Source organism: Chelon labrosus (assembly GCF_963514085.1).
Source record: "Chelon labrosus genome assembly, chromosome: 18".
Taxonomy (NCBI): Eukaryota; Metazoa; Chordata; class Actinopteri; order Mugiliformes; family Mugilidae; genus Chelon; species Chelon labrosus.
In genome coordinates this window covers 7,574,032-7,588,354 of record NC_140351.1, presented here as the reverse complement: position 1 = coordinate 7,588,354, position 14,323 = coordinate 7,574,032, and the positions used below count along the sequence as shown (strand labels likewise).

Here is a 14,323-nt window from a genome sequence, read left to right as displayed (position 1 = left end):
GAATGCATTTCTAAAACTAAATATATATCATCAAAAGCTCAATAATTGTATCACCATGCAATGAATCTGTTCAAGGTGTTTTCAAAGGTGTTTCAGGTTCCACTCTTCTCATAGATAAAAAGGGGTAGTATAACATTCTTTGATTAAAACGTCATTGGACAAGAAATATCACGTTCACGATGTCAAATACACCGTGCGAGACCTGGAAGAGGATACATTCAACGAGGTCTTGTATTCCAGTATCTGCACAAGACTATAACAGTGATACCACGATGCCCATCTGATTTCAATCTCACAGATATACTGTTATCCAAGCAAAGCCCCTCTGATGACGATCGCTTTCGGTTTTTGCCGCTTCAGTCCCTCACCCCTAACCTCATAATTCCTAAAAATACAACGGACCAAAACTAAATCCCTCCTAGCCCCACTGGATCTTCTCCGACGCTGAGCTAAGTGTTATTGGATTAGGTTATTGTTACGCCTATGGTAGCTGCCAGTGACAGCAGCAGCAGCAGCAGCAGCGAGTTAAGAGCAGGTGAAATTCAAATATAAGACATTTCAAGCCACAAGATAAGCAGCGCACCTTAACAGGAAGTGAGGACGGAGTAAGAAGGCGAAGCGTCGTGTGATGCGAGTCTGAGAAAAACGGATCTTTGGTTGATTAACTTTCAGGGCTGGATTAACGAGCTATGGGATTAGAGAGGCAGTGCCGAACAATCGCATGCTCCCACAGTGATGCTTCGCAGTTGTTATCGGCGCTGCCTTTATTTCCAAAGCAACCACTGTTTGCTGCAAATGGAAACGGTCCAATGTAAAGAAAAAAGGAGGCTCGGCGGAGTTTATGCAATAGTCTATGGCGTCTTTTTAGTGGTATGCAATTTACAGCCAATAACAATCACTGAAAATGTGATATGTTTCTCAACTCTGCTTGTTTTTCCACCAAGCATGTTGTAGCCCTTCAGTTTGCCTAATTATTAAATTTTCCAAACTAGCAGCTGTGCATAAAAAGCAAAAAACAATATCACTGAGTGGCTGTTGAAACTCTGAAAACACAAGAAAGACCTCTCAATACTTCCTTCCTTCTTTCTTTCTTTCTTTCTTACCTTCCTACACACACACACACATGCAACCATGTCCCAAGGGGCCCGACAACACCTCTTGTGTTCACTTCAAGCAGACCTCGGCTGTCTACTTGCAATTCTCCTCTCCCCACTTCAAAGAACCGTATCAGTGAAATGCTACTGTATCCTCGGAAGAGTTTGTTGGCTGCAATTATAAATGAGAAAAAAAAAAAAAAAGGAAGCTTTGTCTTTGCTTTGAAACTGACGTTCTCAACAAAGAGCACAGCTGTTTGAAAACCAGAACAAATTGAGCAACAAGCACAAATTCGTTTTCATTTCAGTAAGTTACTGGAAGGTAAATTGTTGTGGAGCCACCGACAGTGGTCATTGTCGGATCCTTGTCCAATGATTAGGAGCAAAAACCTTGTCGTGAATTTAAATATAAGTGTGGATTTTTAGAAAGGACATCAAGTTATTGTCTAGACCTAGGGCTGCCCCAATAGTTCACATAGTAAACTGAGAATATGCACTGATGAGCCACAACATTATGACCACTGACAGGAGAAGTAAATAACATTGACCATCTTGTGACATATTCAATGTTCTGCTGGGAATCTGTTGGACCTGGCATTCATTCATGTGGATGTTATTTAGACATGTAGCACCCACCTAGACCAGACCAGGCACCCCCACCCCATAGCGATGACACTCCTTGATGGCAGCAGCCATCCCCAAAAGGATGCAGCCACAAAAACGGTTTAGGGACAACTCAAGAAAACAGGAAGAACAGCACAAGGTGTTGACCTGGCCTCCAAATTCACTAGATCCCAAACTGATCAAGTATCTGTGGGATGATCCACAGAGGCCCCTCCCCTCAAAGGCCCCCCACTAGCCACATTCTGTTGCCAGACACCACAGGACACCCTCAGAAGGCCCATGTCCATTCTCTGATGAGTCACAACTGTTTTGGAGGCACAAGGAAGACCTGCAAAACATTAGGAAGGTGGTCATAATGTTATGCCTCCGTTTGCACTATGAAATAAAGGCATAAAAACTGTACTTATAGCATCCAGTTCATGTTCTGTAAACTGTGTTTCCAGTTACTTCATGTCTGTCGTGTGTTCCATCTCCTTCAGATCAAACATTCGTCCTGAGAATGCCAACAACAACTTCCACGAGTTTCGTATGCACACCTTCGAAAGGATCACCTCCTGCAACTCTTGCCACATGCTGCTGAGGTAAGAGGCCACTTATTATCCGTACATCCACACACACACACACAGTAGAAGCAGTGCAAAAACCTTTTCAAGGCTATCGGCAAACATAAAGACCGAGGACGAGACGCGGGCCCTTTCCCTTCAAACAACTGTCAGGACTTCTTTGAAAGACCTCCGCTCTTCCCATTCCTCTCCGGTGTACCCTAACAATCTATTCGTCACTTTGCCTTTACTCCCCTCTCTTCCTCCGCACACACGTGCCTCAGTTACACAAAGTTCCCTTTGAATTCGCTGAATGGTATCTGCACCCAAAGGACCGCTCCTCATGGTCTCTCGCGCAGCGGGAACGACTGAGCGGCTTCACCTAGCGAAGACGGTGAAGAAAAACGTCTGTCACACTTCAGCACTTCTTCAAGGCGATGGATGGGGACGGGGGACAAGATTATTGCGCTGTGAATATACAGAGCCGGGCGGCGGATTCACCGACACTTTGCGGGGAGGAAATAGGAGAAAAACAAGAATAAAGGAATGTCTGAAGTGCAGTTCGTCTTCTGGAGAGGATTGCATGTCTAGCTTTTCTCTAAATAGAATTGTTGCTTCGGACTAATGCGCTGTGACTCCTAGAGCTCTTCATTTGCAGGGCACTGAAACAGAAACTGAGCTTCTGATCTCACAGTCAGTGATACAGTCACAAGTTTATTAAGATTATTGTCTTGGGCACTGATTTGTGGACTTTTGCATGCAGGAATATGCATCATAGCTAAAAAATTGTTCCCCTCAGGAAAATATTCGGTGAACCTTGATGTGATTTCACAACATGGAAATTCTATTGTGTTTTTGCCCTAATGTCCTAAGGGCTTATATTCACAGTTTCTTGCTCCTCGCTCTAAAGCAACAAACAAAAATAATAGTGTGTTCCTGCATTTTGAACTCTGCGCTAGTTTTTCTGAAAGAGGTTAAACCGACAATTAGCTGGAGAGCGGCCCTTTGCTTTCATGCACTTTTAATAAGGGCCTCCGAGAGGGTTATGCAAACAAAAACACACATTCAGGCTCTATATGTGTGTGCAAATCTTTTACTTTAAGATATTTTGCAAGATATTAGTGTGGATTTATTGTAGATACAAGCTGATTTACAGCAGCTACATGATATTGATCAGTTTGCAGTTTGCTGCATAATATCTGCACACTATGAATTTGGTAGAAGTCCTCAGTAATTGTGGCTAGGATGCAGATACAGAACAATCTAGATTTGAAATCACTCTAGGATTAGGATGATTTCTCAAAGGAAAAAACAAAGGAAGCCTTTACACCTCATCTGGAGAGGGGACCAGAATGTCTGCCGCGATATTTCATGGCAACCCATTCAATAGCTGAAGAGACAACACCACAAATGTCAGCGTTACCCGAGGGAAAGTAAAGGGGTCACCAGTCGGATGCACTGCCTTATGACCCAAAATGCCCAATTTCTTGGCGATCCTGCTTACACGGCAAACCTGAAGCACACCGCCCGCGCCCTCAAACAAGATAAATTAACCGTTCGGCCGCCGCCGCCGGTCCTCCCGGAGCCGGTAGAAAAACTTTCGGTTCAGATGCATTGTTTCCCTTAAGGATCAGAGCAATTTTGTTTTTCTTTGCTTTCTTTGCACTATTACGACTGTGTGTATTCTATAAAGCAATTTTTTTTTGATGCATTTTCCTCCTTCTCGTGTCTGCAGGGGCGTCTTTAATCAGGGCTACTTGTGCTCCAAGTGCGGTTTAGGCGCCCATAAAGAGTGCCTGGGTCGCTTCGGCTCCTGCGGAAAAACAGGTAACTTTCAGTCACGTCTAGCGTCTTCTCTGTACAGCTTGTCCCTGAACAATATGTTTTAGACAGATCTTAATTGAACAGACAGATACTTTTTTTTTTTTTTATGGCAGCATCAACGTGATGACGGATGACAATCAATCATGCATAAAAGCTAATGAGCGCCTCGTGACAAATTATGGGTTTGGCTGAGAGCTGATGCAGTGGGCTTTAAAAAAGCTGCACAGTGACATTCTAAAACTAATCACAACTGTGGGAATTAGGGTTTTTTCCTTTAGATAAAATAAGAAGTCCTTGGTTTCCTTTAAACCAAGGTCATCCAAATATTCGATCAGCGCTGAAAATATTCATTCAGAAGCTTCTCCGCTTCCCTGGGTGGTTCTGACACTTCACAGCTCGTTAAAGGCAATGTCACTGTATCGTTGCGTACATCCCCGAAGCCCAAAGTTTCAAGAAAACTCCTGACTTTATTATTATGCCCCTGTTGTGTGTCTGTCACTCAGCTCCCTGTGCAGGAGCACTGACAGCTCTGAGAGAGATGGAGGGGGGAAACTTCAAGACACGTGAAAAAAAGAAAGAAAGAAAGAAAGAAAGAAACCAGCTTAGCATGTCTTCTGCGTGTGTGTTTGTCAGAGAGGGCGCGAAGAGGTGAACAAACTAAATATACACTTTTTGTTTGTGGAAGTACACGATCATGTTCTCGGGAAAACTCTGCGCAATATCTTTTTTACGCGCCAGCGAGCGTGCAAGTTCAGCTGTTACAGCCTTGCACACACTGTACCAGTAATACAGCGTGTCGCAGTTGCGCGAGTGTGTGTGTGTGTGTGTTTGTGTTCCCTGTGGCAAGCTGCCAGCTCCTGTTGGACATGGCATCTGTCATGGTGCTATCGGGTCGCAGAGGCAATAACGCCGCTGCCAGGCCCACCTGGGCACAGTGTGTACCTCGGTAGATTGGGGCGACACCGGCGGCAGGAGAGCACGGAGCTGTGAAGGCTGGGATGTTGGTTTGAATTTGCCCTCTCATTACTCCACATAGCACTCACCCTCTGCTGGTGCAGGAATACATGCACGGGTGCAGTAACATTTTAAGACGTCTGCAAGTTTTACCGGCAAACTGAAACTAAACGCGCGCAGTAAAGTTAGGCGTTAGAATTTGATACGTGCTTGCTCCACTTTTTTCCTGACGTCTGTTCGGCCAGAGCATTGCTCTTTGTTGACTCTAAAGCTCAGAAAGCCATCCCAAGAAATGGATTTTGTCTGCATGTACAAACACAATCACAGCGTCTCAGTTAAGGCTTATGTGCGTGTGTTTTTTATTTTGTGTGTGTGTGCGTGTGAGAGAGCGAGAGATAAGCCATTGTTTACTTGCATTCGTCTCTGTTATCAGCTCTGTGTTTGCGCAACAGGTCAAAGTTCAAGTGCAGGCCTGCTGAAAGGTGCGTGTGAATGTGTCTGCGCTGTAGGTGCAGTGCATATATATTATGTGCATGTTTCTGCCAGCTAGCGTGTGTATGTATGTGTGTGGCGGTATGTGTGTGTTTATGTAATCGTTCTGTTTGCACAGGTACAGGAGTGTGTGCATAGGTGTGTGGCTGTGTGTGTCTAGGGGGGTGTAACCCATCCCTAAGGGAGCCAATGAAAGAAACTGGTGGAGCAAAAACCACAGGTCTGCCCCCCCCTCCCCCCACACCCATCCCTCTCCACCCACCACCAGCCTCGTTACCTCCTCTATCCCGGCTGTCAGGTAGTGGCAGCGCAGCAAAAACAAAGCGAACGGCGGTCAGACACGAGCGTCCGCCTTCTCCACTAATGAGGGAGTGTTGCCTTGTACCGATGAGTGCGTGCAAGTGTTTGCGTGCACCCGCTAACCCGTCATTCACTATGCCTGTTCTCAAACTTCTTTCAGATTCCGGCTCCGTCAGAACTCAGGTGAGCTGCTGCCGCTGCTGCTGTTGTGCTCTCGTGTGTGTGTGTGTGTGTGTGTCCGTGTTGGTGTGCGTACTGTCTGTCTGTGTCTGCTGTTCGCCTCCTCTCCAAAGCTTTGCTGCACTTTGAAGACTGTTCTCTCCTGCAGCTATTTGCCAAGGAGCCTCCAATTGACTTTAGTTGCCGCAGCCCTGCCTGACTCCAAATCTGAAAATGTTTTTGGAGATTTTTTTTATCGTGAGTTGTCTGTGCTGCTTCTGAAATGGCTTTGTGTTTTATTGATACAACGCTCATAAGTAACTCTAAGCAGGAAATTAGACATCAGTCCCTATGTAGTATGTCAATAAGTGAGGCTGAAGCTGCACCGCTGCAGGTAAGGTATTTGTGCACATACACTGGAATGAAACTGAGAAGTGGCTTTGAGTGTCTGACTTTATAGAAACTAATGAGAAGTGTTGTCTTTGCACAAAACATTTCTGCACAAACCTATTCTGATGCAATGCACGAACAAAGTACAGTGTTGCTGTATCGTTGTTATTGCCGTAGTGAGCAGCAGTGTAGGGGCATTTGACCAATCACAGTCACATTTTTGAAAATAGTTTGCAAAAACTGTTTCTTGCATCATTAAAAATGGCGGCATTTTGTCATTAAACAAATAGTTTTACTGCTCTGTGTGAAATATTTCTGCAGCAGCATGGCAGTGCTCGCCCATAGCAACACTGCATGCTAGTACATGCACGGCTTGCTGGTTGCACTCATATGGGGCCTGCATGTGGGAGACAGCAGGTCACGTTGAAATATCAATTGCGCGTGTGCAGCTAATAACTGATTTAGTAGGTTATCAGTTATTAGGCTTCTAGAAAGGGACAGTTATTGCGTATTGCCCTGTTTATGTAACGTCTGACCTTAAAGTCTTAGCAGACAAATAAATTAATTTGTGTTCGAAACTGGATTTTAAAAAAGCAACAACTTTTCTCTTTTTAAAAAAAAAGAAACTTCAGGTTTACACTGTACGTGCTTGTTTGTTTGTGCCTGTTTCTGTTATTGAGAGTGTAACTATGTGTGTGTGTCTGTGTGTGTATTCACAGGTCAAAGATCGAGATCCAGGTGAGAGATTCAGAACATGTCCCACTTCACACGCATGTTTCTCCTTTTTCCATCCTCTAGTCTAGTTTGTTTTCACTGGAAATTTCATGTGCACACAAGAACTCTGGCAGCGACGGCACAAATACTGATTGGTAACTTTCTACGTAGCTGCACAAGCTTCATGAACACTGCCTTATCATGCAGAATTGGCCTGAAGTTATTTGTTGTCAAAAATCGACTAGAACACTGACACATAGTCAGATGAGTTTGATGCAGTTACATGCATCTTTTTAGGGACGTAACTAGGGTTTTACTTTCACTGTGGGTTAATCTGCTTATTCTTAATTAATGAATTACTAATTCCGTCTAAAATTGTAATAATAGGAAAAACATTAAGAGAGCCACAGGTGACCTCTTCACATTGTTCATTTTGCCTCCAAATATTCAGTCTACAGGGATATAAACGCTCACATTTTCACTGTGTCGCTATTTTCACTCTGGTTTGCTATTCATTTTCTGCTGCACCCGTTTATACTCACTCTGTTTCTGTGCCCTGAGCCTTTTATAATTTACTTCATATGCCACTATCAGAACTATCTGTAGTTATTCTGCAGGCACGGCATCATATAGTTTTATAGCTGGTTGTCGTTGACTGCTTTTGCTACCACAAACAGGCTCAAATAAACGGTTTCATTGGATAAAATCCATTGCATGAAAAGCCAGCCAACTTTCTCTGGACACGTACAGTAAATAGAGCCACCGTCTCTCTCTCTCTCTCTCCTGCTTTCCTTTCTCTCTCTGCAAAAGTACACGACTAACATACAGCATCCTCTCCAGCTGTGTGTGGCTACATTGCACAGAGGGCCTTTTAATCTCTTATAAACCTGGCTTCAACACTCATTTTTCCACCCCTCCATCCATTACGCTGCAGAAAATCATTTCTGACTGAAGACGCATTAAAATCAATAGGCATTTGATTGCCCCAGCCCTCGGCGCTTCATAATATTTCAGCGCTGCTCTCTTTGTCTATTTTCAAAGGTGCACTAACACGTGGCTTGTCCTTGTGTGGCTGGGAATGCAATTCATGCCCCTGAGACTCAATTCTCCACGGCCCTGTGTCTTTAGAAGTTCTATTCAGGCAAGATCGCACATGTCAGGCTGCCAGCCACGGCGCTGCGGCGCTGGAACAGATTCCGAGAGAGAAGCGAGGCAGATATAGATGTATTAGCTTTCAATACAACGTTGTTGACTTTTTTCTTGTTTGCCTTCAGCTTTACCTTTTTTTTTTCCTCTTTCGTTCTCACATTATATCGCTGCACAACGCCGTCTCCCCGCAATGCAAAGAAAGATATGTGCAACTGTGTAAAGATATGAGATATGAAGTCTGGATTTGATTGCTTGACATGGGCGGGTGCTGCATAATGAGTTATCTTAATTCAGTTGGAGTGTGCTATTGGTGGATAATGGCAGCAAATACAGCCATTGTGTAAAATCAGATAGCACTGAATGAGGTAATTGCTGCAAATTCAGCTTGATTTGAAGGCACTTCTATGCACTGCTGTGTAACACATTACTTGTGGAGTGGTATACCTTTGTTAGGCCCTGCACTGGTAATTGCAGCAGGTGTAGAAAATGCACTTTAATGCAGAAAATAAAAACAGTGAGAGGCACATGACCATTTCCAAGCAGCATAGTGACAAACAGCAGATTGATATGCCTTTAATTCTTTATTGCATATGAGTAAAACTGGTTTTCAAGGAATCTCAGCATAATATTGATGCCTTTGATTAATTTTACTTCATTCCCAGAAAGAGACCATTCATCATTCTGTGTACAGGGCTCACTCCTGCTTATCTCGTATCTGAGCGCCCGATAGCCAGACATGCACCGGAGTGCACCGTTGCTTATCTGTAATATGATAATGAATAATGGCTCCGGGTGATTTGCAAGGGCAGTGCGCTGCTGACGAGGCCTGTGTTTGTGTACGCGCGACATTATACAAACATCCCTCCCGTTAGCACCTGTAACGAGGCCCGTGAATAGTTTAGCGGAGCAACGGCCGCGTCTTTAAACGTGAGGTCAGACACACGTGAATGAAAACTCAAACGTGCAAATCATGAGTCAAGGAGGTTGGGTTGGATTTCTAACTCTTGTTTCCTTTTAAAGCACGGTTGACTCTAATGTGCCACCTCAGTTTTACTCACAAAGCAACTTTATGACACAGAGAAAAAAAAACACACAGGAAAAAGCAGCTCTCACACTGAATTGAAAACGTAAGGATAAAAATCAATTGTTTAAGTGTAATACCAAATTTAAAAACAGGCAGCATCTTGGCCAGCTCATGGTTTTAGGGCTGTAACCTGAAAAGGATAATCTCTCCTTTGAATTTTGGACGCTTCTAAGTAACTTGGAATTAACTTAAACTCATTAAAATCTCATAATTGGGTTGTATAAGGTATGTTTATTTAAAATTTTAAGCACCACTGGATCATGCATGATTGCTTAAAAGCAGGTAATGACAACTGTGGTTTAATTTCTGCTCAGGTAAATATTGAGGCAGTGAAGCAAATCCAAACAATTGCAGAAAAACCGGCACAGGCTAGCTTCACACCAGCTCCAGGTTCCCGTTATTCACTCTGAATGTCAATCAACTTCAGTCTTCTGCAGTGAGCGCCCGTGTCGTTCCGTCCCGCAGGTCTGCCCAAGATGCTGGTGATCAGGAACTACTTCGGCGTGCCGAGCCCCACTTCCGGCCCGCCGCTCAACATCCAGACGGGCGACATCATCGAGTTAATCTGCGCCGACCTTCACAGCCCCTGGTGGCAGGTCAGAGGTCACGCTATCTCTTAATCGCTTATTTAGCGATCAGTCCTTCTAACCTTTACCCCCATGTGGTATTTTATAATGTGTTTTAGACTGATGTTATCAGGAAGTCAGCACTGTTACTAACCAGCTTGTTTTATGAAACAGTTTTCATGATATACAAATTAGACATTTTACACCCGTGTTTGCATCTGGTCCGGTGTAATCCCTGTTTCTTGTTGACAAGCTGCATGAGCAAATGAGATTCTTAGCAACAGGTTGACCCCCACAGACGATTATGCACACAATAAAGCTCATAAGGAAGTAATGCATTATTGTTTTTATGTGGAAAAGCATGTGTAGTTGCCAGAGGAGAAAAGATAAGTTGTTTCTTGGAAATATGATGTATCGTCGCCACTTAGCGCGCACGTGTGACGGAGAGAGGTTGAAAAAAGTCGTCGGAATAATTACGCGAGATGTAAGAATCCACCTCAGGCCTGAGAACGGTTCTGTGTTCTAATCTGGTAATGAGGAAGCCAACAAACATCCCACTACATTAAATACAAAACAGATAAAATAGATAAAGAATTCAATTAAGCGCGCGGTGAAAGCTCCACTGGAGGCGGCTACGTCCCCGCAGTCGGCAAACATTCAATATCCATCACCTTTGTAGCCAGCAGACCATAATCATTTCTGTTCCGGGGGTGTGTGTGTGTGTGTGTGACAAATAGAATCGATCAGCGTAATTTCATTTCATTCAGCGGCGACCATCTGTTTGCTCTGTCAATGTTACCAGCTATAATCGTTATCAAACTCCGAGCGAGGATGCGGCGGAGAGCGGGACTTTGCTCAAGGACTCTGTGGCCAAATGTGTGGCGGCGACGTGGCGGGCGGTGACCGGGACAGTGACTAAACAGGCTTAGCGTGGGGTGTGAGATCATGGCTGGGGCCTGAAATATCCAATAAAAACACTTGTCCCCAGCTGCCTCAGACCGTTACAGTAATTAACACCTAGCACCTCACCCCCCCCCCCCCCCCCCCCGTAAAACATCAAAATCTAATTGGGAAGGCGGCTGTCAGGACGGGACAGTCACCACGCAGCTGCATGTTTGTTTTCTTACTACAGATATAGTGACATCGTGTTTTTATCCTTTATTTTTCTCAATAATTATGCTCTTTTATTGAAGGTATATATGAAACGTTTCAGGACTTTCAGCCATAACATTATGACCACCTTCCTAATATGGTGTAGATCTCCGTTGAGCCTCCAAAACATGGGCCTTCTGAGGGTGTCCTGTGGTGTCTGGGAACAGGATTTGAGGGTTGAGGGGAGGGGCCTCTGCGGATCATCCCACAGATACTTGATCAGTTTGGGGTCTAGTGAATTTGGAGGCCAGGTCAACACCTCGTGCTGTTCTTCAGGTTTGAAGGTTTGAGTTGTTTCTAAAGCATTTTTGTGTCAGGCTGCATCCTGACACAAAATGCCACGAATGCCAGGTCCAAGTATTGTCACCATACGGTCAGTGTTATTCACTTCTCCTGTCGGTGGTTTTAATGTTGTGGCTGATCGGTTAAAAATGTACTTTAAGTCTGATTGCTTTCACGGTGGATACCAGAGCCGGGCTACCCCGCAACGTTTAGCTGCAGCAGACGCACGTGTAGCTGAGGCACTGAAGCAAGTAGATTAGTACGTGAGCAAACAGCATTACTTTGTGTGCAGCTGTATCATTAGACATGAACAGACATGACTAAACCTAGTGTGATTGAAACCCAACATTATCCCATTTGAGCGAGCGAGTGAGTCACATTGTCTGCACTGATGAGGACAATGATTCATTGCCACTTTGATCAGTGGCAGAAATAACATACTGTACTCTTATCACATTACGTTAATACAGTAGTCACGTAGATGCCGGCCTTCCACAGCGTTGATGGATCAAGGCCCTGATCTTTAAGAGTCATCACCATGGGAGGAATAAGGAACTCTCTCTCTTTTTTTCTTTCTCTTCCTGCCAGGCAGTATTTCAGCCGTAGTTAACTGCTGCTTTAAACTTGTGCTAATTGTTCCTGAATTGTGGAGACATACAGTAGTCGGCCAGATGTGCGTAACGCAATCATCTCTCTGTGGTTTCAGGGCAAAATCCTGTCGACGAAGGAGATTGGCTTCTTCCCAAGCGATGCTGTGAAGCCTTGCCCGTGTGTAAGTAGCATTTCCTTCTGGTCCTGTCTGCAGAAGCAGCTCGTATTAGCGCATACAAATGCAACGTGCGTTTCCCCCAATGCGGGGTTGGGGAATTCCTGCGGGGTAGAGGGAGGTTCGTAATATACCTGGTAGAGAAAGAAATACAGCCCCTGGGTTTTTTTTCTGTTCCGAGCACAAGGAAATTGGCTTGTTTTGTGAAGTTAAGGCAGTTCACTGTGTAATTTGTTTATCAAAAAGAAGGAAATGATAGAAGAACAGTTTAGTTTGCATAATATGAAAGTCAAGGAACAAGGAAGACCTCCTGTTATACAAAAATAAATACAAATAGAAAGCTTGGAAGGAGGGGTGAACTACGTATCTTGCTTGTTTTGTTCAGTTCTCCGCTGGATCGTCATGTCCATTAGATAAAATGAAAGTCAGACTCTGCTCAGCTGCTTCAGCAATGCGATGCCTCGAGTAGATAATAAACTATTATCACCACGTCTCTCTGTTGTAAAGATAAAAAGAGCGTCAAGCTGCTTTTATAGAGGCTGTACAGGGTAAAAATCATGTGTTTTTTTTATTTTCCTGAAGAGAAGAACATCAGCTTAAAACGCAGTCGCTGCGGAACTGGTGCCAAGCTTTGGGTTTTATTGTGTATGTCATCGGATAAGCCTGGTGAAAATAACAAAAGTCCCTCTTTTGGTCTCTGCTCCAGGTCCCGAAGCCCGTCGACTACTCCTCTCAACCTTGGTACGTTCACAAAACATCTCCTTTTGTTCCTCCATCACAGCTTATTATAGAGGGCAAAGTCTTCTCCAGGCTCATAAGAGATTTAAGAAATCGCAGATTTATTTGTAGGAATAAATCAGATATAACCTGGAAGCGTAGGCAAATTTAACAGCTATCACACCGGGCCAATGCCATCAAGGTACGGTATGAAGATGGCCAATAGCTCCAGAGTGTCTCATTCAAGAACATAATGAGTTTTAAATCTGCCAGGTTTAGTTTTTTTGCGTTTTTACTGTTTAATTTCTTGCTCTTGTGTTGTAGGTTTGCCGGCCCCATGGAGAGGCTCCAAGCAGAGGCGGAACTCATCAACAGGGTCAACAGCACCTACCTGGTCCGCCATCGCAGCAAAGAGTTCACAGAGTACGCCATCAGCATAAAGTAAGTGAAGAGGTTAATGTCTTGGATTTAACTAATTTCACTTAAATATAATCTATGAAAGTGGCTACGAAAGTAATATTTAAGTAGCATCACGAGCGTGTCCATGGTTTTCCTGCTTCTCTGTGGCTGCACGGTCTGTTAGATTCATCAGATGCCTTTAGCCAAACCACAGTATTGACCAGATGTAACTCCCGGCTGTACCACATAGCATGACTGACAGATTTACAGCAGGCTGGAGAGGTTGATGTGGTCCTCCTCTGAGGCTTGGAGTGCGGTTAACCACAATAGTGTCTGACCAAACTATGCTAATCACGGTGCAGCGTCTCACTCCCGGCACGCGATAGCATTCATTATAGCTTGACCTAAAACCCACAAAAACAATCTTAGCGGGTTATTATTAGAAGCACTCGGCCATTTTAATCTCGCTAATGAGGAGTTAACAAAGAACCTTGGTTTGCCAGTGACCCCACCGATCTTTGTGACTTATCTTTCGAAAAGAGAGCCGCCGTCTCTCACTGAGCCGGAATACTTTTCCTCCACGAAGAGTAAGCGTGCTTCTCCGCAGGCGCCCCAAAACATTCCTTTAAACTTAATTCAACTTTTTTTTTCTTTCCCTCTCGCGGAAAGGACCGCTCGCAGCGCCTTCATGTTCCATCTGCGCTGAAGTCTTAATTGCATGTGTGCGCGCAGACTTTGAGCTCTGAATGGAGGAGAAAATTAATGTGAGACTGTTCAAGGTTATTAAAACCTTCCCTTGAAAGAGAGAACGCGGGGTAGAAAGAGACACACTACGCAGCTGTGGGAACGATTATTTGAAAAGTGGAAATGTCCTCTGCTACGTTCCCCTGTCCGCCGTAGCCGAGGATTTTTGATGGTGTTGTCCAAATAGCCACGAGTCTCCAGTTCTCCAAGAATTAAGCTGTTGCTTTTTAACTCGCCATATTCTCCAAGCGCAAAAGTAGCCACACACATTGTCCTAGCCACGGAGTAGACAGTATATTTAGCTCTTTAAAAATTTAGAGAAGACCTTGTAAGAGATTTAAAGTAAGTCTACATGCATACATCTACAGGTT

General features: G+C 44.3%; 1 protein-coding gene across 2 annotated transcripts in view; it reads left to right on the top strand.

Moving 5' to 3' along the window:
- The window catches only part of vav3 (vav guanine nucleotide exchange factor 3), a 93,175-nt gene that overhangs the window by 62,235 nt on the left and 16,617 nt on the right, over positions 1–14,323 (top strand). For both annotated transcript variants that reach the window (XM_084566513.1, XM_084566512.1), the window contains 8 exons: positions 2,198–2,299; positions 3,996–4,087; positions 5,991–6,013; positions 7,099–7,117; positions 9,792–9,922; positions 12,033–12,098; positions 12,799–12,833; positions 13,134–13,250. In XM_084566513.1, the coding sequence (XP_084422639.1) occupies positions 2,198–2,299; positions 3,996–4,087; positions 5,991–6,013; positions 7,099–7,117; positions 9,792–9,922; positions 12,033–12,098; positions 12,799–12,833; positions 13,134–13,250 (585 nt within the window). The remainder of the gene's footprint in view (positions 1–2,197; positions 2,300–3,995; positions 4,088–5,990; positions 6,014–7,098; positions 7,118–9,791; positions 9,923–12,032; positions 12,099–12,798; positions 12,834–13,133; positions 13,251–14,323) is intronic.